Source organism: Mustela nigripes, chromosome 6 (assembly GCF_022355385.1).
Source record: "Mustela nigripes isolate SB6536 chromosome 6, MUSNIG.SB6536, whole genome shotgun sequence".
NCBI lineage: Eukaryota > Metazoa > Chordata > Mammalia > Carnivora > Mustelidae > Mustela > Mustela nigripes.
The window spans coordinates 107,441,088-107,451,658 of NC_081562.1; the positions used below are offsets into that span (position 1 = coordinate 107,441,088).

At 43.6% G+C, this 10,571-nt stretch overlaps 1 protein-coding gene across 3 annotated transcripts in view; it reads left to right on the forward strand.

The window, feature by feature from the left end:
• LOC132020845 (chromatin remodeling regulator CECR2) overlaps nt 1-10,139 on the forward strand; it is a 168,795-nt gene extending 158,656 nt beyond the window's left edge. For all 3 annotated transcript variants that reach the window (XM_059404972.1, XM_059404974.1, XM_059404973.1), the window contains 3 exons: nt 5,968-7,393; nt 8,775-8,886; nt 9,647-10,139. In XM_059404972.1, coding sequence (XP_059260955.1) covers nt 5,968-7,393; nt 8,775-8,886; nt 9,647-9,652 — 1,544 coding nt within the window. In that variant the 3' untranslated portion in view covers nt 9,653-10,139. The remainder of the gene's footprint in view (nt 1-5,967; nt 7,394-8,774; nt 8,887-9,646) is intronic.
• The last annotated feature ends 432 nt before the right edge of the window (nt 10,140-10,571 follow it).

Here is a 10,571-nt window from a genome sequence, read left to right on the forward strand (position 1 = left end):
TGACCACTTTGTACTGTAGCTTGATATCTGGGACTGGGACAGCTCCACCTTTGTTTTTCTTTGTCCTGACTGCTTTGCCTATTTGGGGTCTTTTGTGGTTCCATACAAAGTTTAATTCTATTTCTGTGAAAAATGCTGTTGGTGTTTTAATAGAGATTATATTGAATTTTTTTTTTTTTAAAGATTTTATTTATTTATTTGACAGACAGAGATCACAAGTAGGCAGAGAGGCAGGCAGAGAGAGAGAGAGAGAGAAGCAGGCTCCCTGCTGAGCAGAGAGCCTGACGTGGGGCTCGATCCCAGGACTCTGGGATCGTGACCTGAGCCGAAGGCAGAGGCTTTAACCCACTGAGCCACCCAGGCGCCCCGAGATTATATTGAATTTGTAGATTGCTTTGGGTGACATGGACATCTTAACAATATCTGTTCTTTTTTTTTTTTTTTAAGATTTTATTTGTTTATTTGAGAGAGATAGAGAGAGAGAGAGGATGAGTGGGGGGAGGGACAGGAAGAGAGGCAGGCTTCCAGCTGAGCAGGGAGCCCAGTGTGGGAGGGAGCCCAGGTTTCTGGGATCATGACCCGAGCTGAAGGCAGACCCTTAACCAACTGAGCCACCCAGGTGTCCCAACCTCCGTGTACTTTTGTTCTTTCCAGATTTCTTCTTGTGGTAGATTTCTAGTTTGATAACGTTATGATCAGAAAAGATGCATGGTATGACTTCAGTCTTTTCAAATTTGTTGAGATTTGTTTTGTGACCTACCATTTGATCTCTTCTAGAGAATGTTCCGTATGCACTTGAAAGGAGTATGTATTTTGATGTTTTAGGATGGAATGTTTAGAATGTTTTTGTTAGATCCAGATGGTATGTCATTCAGAAAGCCGCTGGCCGGACACCTGGGTGACTAAGTCAGTTAAGCATCTGACTCTTGATTTCAGCTCAGGTAATGAGATTGAGCCTGGTGTCAGGCTCACTGCTGGGTATGGAACCTTCTTAAGATTCTCTCTGTCAAAGAGCACCTGGTAGGTCAGTCAGTTAAGCCTCTGACTTATGTCATGATTGCAGGTTCCTGTGGTCAAGCCCAGCATCAGGCTCTGTGCTCATCAAGGAGTCTGCTTCTCCCTGTCCTTCAGCCTCTGTCCCCACTTGTTTCTGTTTTCTCTCTCTCAAATAAATAAAATCTTAAAAAAAAAAAAAAAAAAAAACCTCACCCAAGATTCTTTGTCCCTCTGCCTCTCCCCAACTCTAAAAAACAAAATAAAAGCTATTCCTTCCTTGTTGATTTTCTGCTTGGATGATCTGTCCATTGATATACGTGAGGTGTGAAATTCCCCTGCTATTACTATATTCCTATCAATTACTATCTCTATGTTTGCGATTAGCTACTTTATGTATTTGGATGCTCCCTGTTTGGTACATAAGTATTTTACTATTGCTACATCTTCTTCTTGAATCTTCCCTTTATGATTTTGTAGTGTCCTTCTTTTTTTCCTTTTTATAGTCTTTGTGTAAAGTTTTTTTTGTACCTGGGTGGCTCAGTCATTAAGCAGCTGCCTTAGGTTCAGGTCATGATCAAGTCCTGGGATCAAGCTCCACATCAGACTCCCTGCTCAGCGGGAAGCCTGCTTCTCCCTCTCCCTCTCCCCCTGCTTGTATTCCCTCTCTTGCTGTCTCTCTGTCAAATAAATAAATAAAAATATTTTAAAAATATAAAATCTATCTAAATATAAAAAATATAAAATATAAAATCAAATTTATAAATATTGCTATCTCGGATTTCTTTTGACATCCATTTGCATGATAAATTCTCTATCCCTTTTCTTTCAGTCTGCTTATGTTTTTCACTCTGAAATGAGTCTCTCATAGGCACCATATAGAAGGTTCTTTTTTTTAATCCATTCCATCACCCTATATCTTTTGATTGTAACATTTAGTCCATTTACATTCAGAATAGTTATTGGTAGGTATGTACATGGTGATATTATTACTTGTTTAATGGATATATTTGTAGTTCTCTGTTCCTTTCTTCTCTTCTGTCATGGTTTGCTGGTGTTTTATAGTGAATCCAAGTATACTTGGATTCCTTTCTCTGTATTTTTTGCATATCAGTTACTGGTTTTTGATCTGTGGTTACTATTAGATATATATATACCATCTTCTGCATATAGCAGTCTGTATTAAGCTGATGGTCACTTAAGTTTGAACCTGTTCTTTATTGCCATCATGCCTCCACAACTCCCCCAGGTTTTAGGCATGTGGAGTCATACTTCATATCCTTTTATTTTATGAATCACTTGACTGATTTTTCTAGATCATTTTACTGCTTTTGTGCTTCCTACTTTTCTTATTCCTGCTTATGGTCTTTCCTTCCCACTCAGAGTTCCCTTTAACATTTCTGATAGGTTTGGTGTAGTGGTGTAGTGGTGCCAAACTTTTGTTTGTCGGGGAAACTCTCCTAGTCTGGATGCTACCCTTGCTGGATAAATAATTCTTTGCTGCTGGTGTTTTTTTTCTTGCAGCACTTTCAGCACTATCCTCACATTCCCTTCTAGCCTGTAAAGTTTCTGTGGAAAAATGAGCTTATAGTCTTAGAGGGTTTCTCTTTTATATAACTATTTTCTTTTTGTCTTTCTTACTTTAAAAATTCTTCTCACTACATTTTTGTCTTTTTAATTCCTGTGTGTTTTCATGTTGACCTCCTTGAGTTGATTTTGTTGGGGCATCTCTGTGCCTCCTGGATCTGGATTTCTGTTTCCTTCCCAGATTCAGGAAGTTTTCAGCTATTATTTCTTCAAAATGATTTTATTCCCCCCTTCTCTCCTGGGATCCATATAATGTCATTATTATTACATGTGATGGTTGTTACTGAGTTCTCTAAGTCTGTTTTCTTTTTTTTTTTCACCTATTCAGTTTAATCGCATTCTGTCTTGCAAGTTTCTGATTCTTTCTTCTTCCTCTAGTGTACTATTAATCCATTGTAGTGTATTTTTAATTTCAGTTATTGTGTTCTTTATCTCTGATTTGTTCTTTTTTTGTTTTCTATCTTTCTTGAGGGTCTCTTTGAGGTCCCCCACTCCTTTCTCAGATCCAGTGAAGATCTCTGTGACCATTACTTTAAATTCTCTATCAGGCATATTACTTACTTCCATTTCATTTCGTTCTCTTGCTGTGATTTTTGTCCTGATCTTTCCTTTGGGACATACTCCTCATCTCTTCATTTTATCTGACTCTCTGTGTCTGTTTCTGTGTGTTAGGAAAATCAGCTGTGTCCTCTGCTCTTGGAAGTAATGGCCTTGTGAAGAAGAGGTCCTATAGTGCCCTGCAGTGCAATCCCCTGTTCATAACCTGGCACTTCAGGGGTTTCTCCTGTGTGTAGTGTGTGCATCCTGCTGTTGTGACTGAACCACATTTGCCTTCAGTCCAGTCATGTGCAGTGGCTCTGCCTTTTGTAGGCAGGGTTTGATCCCTGTGTTGTTAGTGGGCCAATCTGGTACCACCCTGGGCTTGAGTTGAGTCAGACCAGGCATTTGCCAGAGGTGAAGTAGCACCAGACTTCTGGGTGCTTTCCCGTGTTGTCCTCCGAGAAGCTTCCATTGGTGAGGGTGGCTTTCAGTCAAAATAGCTGTCTGCCCCCTGCCCAGTGCGGGGGGCCTCAATGGCACTATTACGTGTGGTTATCTTCCCTTTTCTCCAGGGAAGGAGTCTCTCTGGAGGGGTGGGGTGCTGGTCCTTTTCCTGGCTGCTTGCACCTCTCCAGGCTTGCGGCACCGCTTTGGGTGGGCTCCAGCTAAGGGCATATTGAAGGTGCCAGGTCAACAGGAAAATGCGGGAACAGGCCCATGGAGGGCCAGGAAGCTCTGCATCAGTCCACTGCAGAAGAGCACTGCAGTTGCCCAGGCTTGGATGGAGAGGATATTTCTGTAGGCAAACGTTGGGGAGGGCAAACTGTTCTGCTATGTAACCAGTGTTGGCCCTACACTGGTTCCTGCAGTTGTCCCTCTATCTAGGCTGGGAGCAGAGGAGGAAAATGGTGTTGACCAGGTCTTTTGTTCATAGAGAGGTCTCCCAAAGATCCCTGCCCCTCCAATATACACTCATTAGTAAATAAATCTCCTTTCCACATATGTCAGGTATTTTTCACACTGCTGCTTCTATGCTCAATCTCCATGGCACTGTTGTACTGTCTCTTTAAGGGCAGGGACTCTACCATCCTGGCTCTCACAAAGCTGAGCCCCCTGAGTTTTTTGGGTTTTTTGGTGGGGTTTTTTTTTTAAGATTTTATTTATTTATTTGACAAAGATCACAAGTAGGCAGAGAGGCAGGCAGAGAGAGAGGAGGAAACGGGCTCCCCTGCCAGGCAGAGAGCCCGATGTGGGTTGATATGGGGTTTGATCCCAGGACCCTGAGATCGTGACCTGAGCTGAAGGCAGAGGCTTTATCCCACTGAGCCACACAGGCGCCCACCCCCACTGAGTTTTAATAAGGTGTTAATAAGCCCCCAGATTCTTGGGCCCCTTTGGTTTTCAAAGCCAAATGTTAGAGAGATTGATTTTACCCATTCAGTTCCCCCATACCTGGGGTTCCTGTCTTGGGATCTCCTCTGCCCTCTTCTCCGTGCTGGTGCACAGAGGACAATCCCAAGGATCCACTTGGCTCCTGACAACATCTCTGTCTTTCACACCCTCTGTGATGTGGCCTCTGCTCTACATTTAGCTATGGAGAGTCTGTTTCGACAGTCTTCCAAGTCTTTTCCTTGGTTATTTATACTGATATGGGTGTTACCTAGTTATCTAGTTGTATTCATGAGAGGAGATGAGCTTAGGATCCTCCTACCCTGCCATCTTCCCCAACCTAGTCTTTCTTTCTTTTTTTTTTTTTTTTAATTTATTCATTTGAGAGAGAGAATGAGAAGCCGGCTCCCCACAGCAGGGAACCCGATTTGGGACTCAATCCCAGGACCCTGGGTTCAGGACCTGAGCCAAGGGCAGATGCTTCACCAGCTGAGCCACCCAGCGCCCCTGCTCAGCGGTGTTCATTCTGAGGGAAGGCCTGTTTTGTGACTACCAGGTCTAGCTAATCAGTCTAATACTGATTTCAAATGGGGTCTGGAATTCACCCTCTGGTGAAACTGTGAATAAGTCTGTTTGTTAGTTTCCATGTTTTATGTTGATAAAATAATGAGAAGTATAGATTTAAATTTTGTTGTATAACTTTTACCTTTGATTTTTCAACCAGCACTAGTTAATTAGTTGACTGAGATTTTAGTGGGTCTTTAAAAGTTGTAATGTATGAATCTTTAATCTTGTCTTTATGATCTGTTTTTACATCCGTTTTTAGAATTGTATTTAGATCACACCTGAGCAACAACTCTGTTCTACTTGAAAAAATTATTAAAAAAATAAGACCATATTTCTGGTCTGACACAATAACAATGTAAAGAATCCTGAGTTTGTAATTAAGCATTTGAGTCTAGTAAATTAATTTATTTGTGTGTTGTAAATTTCTGTTGTGTACAAGTACTAAGATTGATGGGGAAGGAAACAAAGTCCGTGCTGCTGTGGAACATACGTTCTGATGGCGCAGACGTCAGGAGGCAGCCCTCTTGATATGGATCCATCATGTTCTGGTTCTTATTGATCTCCATACAGGACATGCATATACCTGAATTACCTCAGGCTCACACAGCACAGCAAGAGAGAGGCAGGGACATCTCCATTCTTTGCCAGACTTTATGAGTAGCTATAGATGTGCTAGGTCTTACTTCCTGGTCCATAAGGAGGAGTTTACAAAGGCCTCAACATCATGAATCCTTTCAGGGACTCAAAAGTTTTAGCTGATGCTTGAATTGCCATATATCCACCTCAGCCCCACCTGTCCCTGACTGCCTTCATGTTCTTTTCACTACCATCCCCATCAGTATTGTCATTTCAGCTACTGAATTACTATTTTGTTCTGCATTTTTCTTACAGCAGATCCCTTGACTGGGCTTGAGGAGAAACCACCAAACATGGGTGCTTCAGAGGGGGTGTACCTCAAACAGCTACCTCACCCTACACCTCCCTTGCAGACTGACTGTACCAGGCAGAGCTCACCACAAGAAAGGGAAACAGAGGGCCCAGAGCTCAAAAGCAACTCCTCAGAATCTGGCGACAACTGGAAGGCAACAAAGAGCAAGAACACATGGCCCACAGAGAGTGGCTCTACCAGTCCAGCCTCTCAGGGGTGTATGCGAGACCTCTCCACTCTGGCAGAGAGAGTGGCTCTCCCCGAAAACGGACTGATTGTTGAAGCATCCCCTTGTGGCTCAGAAGGGAAAGGCCTTGGTGGTAGTGGTTCAGAAAAGCCACTCTGCCCCAAAGGCAAAGTGCTACCAGAAACCATCCCATGTACAAGGCAGAACCCAGCCACACCTCCCAACACAGACCCCAGTCTGATGGGAGGCGCTGTAAGCCAGTTTTCCCCCTTGTACATGCCTGGCCTGGAATACCCAAATTCAGCTACACATTACCACATCAGTCCAGGCCTGCAAGGTTTGGGCCCTGTGATGGGAAGTAAACCCTCAGTGTCCCATCCTCAGCATTTCCCCCCTAGGGGCTTTCAGTCTAACAACCCTCATTCTGGAGTCTTTCCCCAGTATCGCCCCCACCAAGCAATGAGGTATTCCTACCAGTCACCACCTCAGCCTTCCTACCATCACTATCAGCGAACTCCTTATTATCCGTGTCCACAGGGCTTTTCTGACTGGCAGAGACATCTTCATCCCCCAGGAAGTCCAAGTGGGCTCCCACCACCTAATCCAGCCCCCCCATCAAGGCCCCTCTTCTCAGATAAGAGCACCTTGACTAATCTGCAAGGCTGTGATACACTGAATGCTGCCTTAACTTCCCCAACCCAAATGGATGCGGTGGCTGCTAAAGTAGTCTCAACTGATGGGCAGAATCCTGGTCCAGAGGAAGACAAGCTAGATGAATCTGTGGAGAGGCCAGAGAGTCCCAAAGAGTTTTTAGACCTGGACAACCATAACGCAGCTACCAAGCGGCAAAGCTCATTGTCAGCAAGCGAGTATCTTTATGGAACTCCTCCTCCACCTCTGAGTTCAGGGATGGGATTTGGTTCATCAACTTTCCAGCCTCATGGCGTGATGCTACAGACGGGGCCTCCTTACACACCTCAGAGGCCCACCAGTCATTTCCAGCCCAGGGCTTACACTTCCCCCGTGACTGCTCAACCGCCTCACCATCCAGTGGCTGCCCAGCCCAACGGCCTCTCTCAGGAAGGCCCCATCTATCGCTGCCAAGAAGAGGGCCTGGGTCACTTTCAAGCTGTAATGATGGAACAAATTGGCACTGGAAGTGGAATAAGGGGACCTTTCCAGGAAATGTACAGACCATCAGGGTAAGATTACATTAAATGGTTTTTTTGGTTTTTGTTTTTTGTTGGGTTGTTTTGGTTTGGTTTTTTCCTGAGAAAAGAATAGATGTTAGTTTTAGAAAGAAAAATGGCCTTAGAAATGAAGGTGATAACCTTTAATGGTCTGGGTCTAAGGAAAGCATGGGAATCCTTGCTGGAGACTTAATAGAAATGTTGCTGCCTTAGAGTCCGATTTTATCTTTGGCATTTTTTTCCCTCATGAAAGTGAACTGGCATGTAAATGACTGTTCAGTTAAGTTTTGAGACGGGAAACGTCAGAACCACAGTTGGAGAGCCATAAGCAGAGGTGTCCACATTGCTGCTAAGTTCAGATACTCTGGTCAAGGTAAAATATGTCTCTCTCAAACCTTGAGGTTGAGGGAGGTCATCTGTAATGTTCAGGTTTTATCCCTTACCTCTCACTTCTCCCCCTAACACTGAATAAAGAAACGGGTTTATCCAGAATTAAAACAAGTCAAATACAGTCTCGTTGAGAATTTTCCAAATAATGATGTTTTTAAGACTCAGTGAGGTGATCTGTGAACCAGGAGATTTTCAAATATGTAGTATATAAAAGATGTTTAAATGAAGTTGTTTACATTAAGGTTATGAAGCCTAATCTCAAAACCAGTACCATCCAACTTAAGCACTAATGTGCCCCTTTTAGTGCCAGCCTAAGCTTACCTCCAAGACCTCTTCCACATTTAACATTTTGCCATATTAATTTTATACCTCACTAAATATGTTTGTTTTGTTTCCTTGTCTTTTCTTTTAAACCATTGGGAAGGAAGTTGCAGACTTCATGACTGCATGCATCTGCTAGGGATAATGAAATTCTCCCGGAGCACAATATCAAACTGTTACTCCACCCGCAGAAAATAGCAGTGATAGTGGTTTAATGTAGAGTCCTTATTTAATTTCTCCAGTTGTCCCCAAAATGTCTTTTACAGCTGTGTTTGTTTTATCTCCCCTCCGCCAGCCAAGATCCATGTAAGGTTAACATTTAGTTGCTCTGTTTAGTCTCTTAATTTACAGCGTGGATTCTATCTTTGTTTAGTTCCATTTTGTTTTCCAAAGATTTGAGGCAAGTTCTCACGTGTGATGTCCCAGATTTTGGATTCTTCTCATTGTTCCCTCCTGTTTGGAGTCCAGTTAAACCCATGTCAAGAGCCCTCCTAGGTGGTATCATGTACTGACTGCATCACACCTGGAGTTACAAAATGTTGCTTTCTTCTCATATCGATTCCATGATTGATTCCTAGATAATTAAGGCAGTATCTGCCTGAGATTTTAACTGAAGTATCTCTTTCCTTTCTAATTAGTATGTCTTCATTCATTCTTAACTGCTCTTTTCTTGTGGCTGTAGAATGCAAATGCATCCAGGCCAGTCACAGTCCTCGTTCCCAAAGACCCCAGCACCAGCAGCGTCCCAGGAAGAGCTTCCACCACATAAGCCCCCCACACTTCCTCTCGATCAGGTAAAAATTATCAAAACTTAGAACTTCTGTTGTGATTCCAGGGAGCAAGAAATGTTCATTGTGAGTTTATCGTGACTCTCAGAAAATCTTTTAAGGTGTCCTGTTAATAGAGGACCTTGAACTGGAAAGTGTTTCGTGTCCTACTACCAGCCTAGGAGAAAGGGCCACTCGGGCCCGGTGCTCCCAATGGATTCCACAGTGGGGAAAAAATGAGAAGATGACCTGGGAAGTAGCTTCTGTTTTGTTTTCCATGTGTTTCTCTTCTTGTGGTAACCAGCTGTTTGGGGATTGTTCAAGCTTCATTTTTCCAAATAGGCCACTAGCATTTATTTTGATATGATAGCTTCGTATTTTTTATCTCTTTCCACCTATTTCATCTGAGAGAGACGATGCACTCGGGTTTTTAAAAGGAGCTCCCTTCAGGTGCTTCTTGTGTGCTAATCACTGCGTTCCGGCTCTCTCCACACACTCTCTCACTTCCCCTTCTTCCTTGACCACTGTGAAGTAATTGTCATCAGCAACATCAATTTCATCCCCTAGTGTGCGGGGAGGCCTACTGCTCCTGAGAGCTGAGGTTGGGGATCTGTGTGCAGAGGTCTGGAACCTGATAGCCCACCCTCTGGAAGTAAACTGTGATGGCTAAAACAAGACCAAGCCACTTTCCCTGATGGAGAGGAACATGTACAGCTCTTTGGCTTATTGAATTACTTTAAACAACACAATTGTTAATTTTGCTTAATTGTCTTTAATTGTCTCTCAGAGCTAGTCCAAGGAGGAAATAAACCCCAAGGAAACAGAAAGCTGCACATGAAGACTGGAACATGGAGAATTTAGGGAAACGATCCCTGCCCATCTCTATTCCTGTTACCCTGCCACACCCCTTCATAGGGCATCCCATCTCGCCGTCCAAGAGCTGGAGCCTTTCCTGGAGCCTTAGAAGCATACTCCTTAGACTAACACCAGCTTGTAAAGGTCCTTGGTTGGGGATCTCTCGTTTGGCTGATGGTCAAGAACAAATGAACTGAAATTAGTCATGGCTGTTCTAAATCCTGAGACTCTCGTTCAGGGAAAATCATCTTAAACTTGGGGGAGGGGGTCACACTTAAGAATGGAGTGGTGCTTCTGAACTTTCATGAGCAGCTAAACTCAGGTATATATTTGGGGAAGGGACTTCTCTTAGTATTCATGTGTTTGGAGCTGGGTCCAGTTTACAGAATTTTCATGTTGCCTTTTAAAAATAATTTTTGTTGTTGGTGGTGAATGTATTGTACATAAGTGGGAAGGGTGGGTGGGGATGTGGAAGAAATGGAAGTCCTAACTGTGGTGGGCACGAAGCACTAGAGTGATCCTTATCTGTTTACAATCATGTCACACTGAATACTTCTTGGGAGCTGGAGAAGAGGGTAGGAAAAGTTTACGCTTATAAATTGTCACTGTTTTTTCAGTGACTAGCTGTCCTTTGTTCATTAAAGGACTTCTTTCCAATCAGCCCGAGGGTACCGTTGCACTGCCCCCTGACTGTTGAGTGTCTCAGTTTGGAGATGGAGTGCTCCTGCACGGCCTCCCAGAAACGTCAGCCTAGAAGACAGTCTGCCTCTCACCCAGTGGCCCGGAGCCTGGATTTCAGAGAGCAGTGCCCTTCCTAATTTGCCACCAGCCCTACCGGATAGCTGTAAACCAGTATC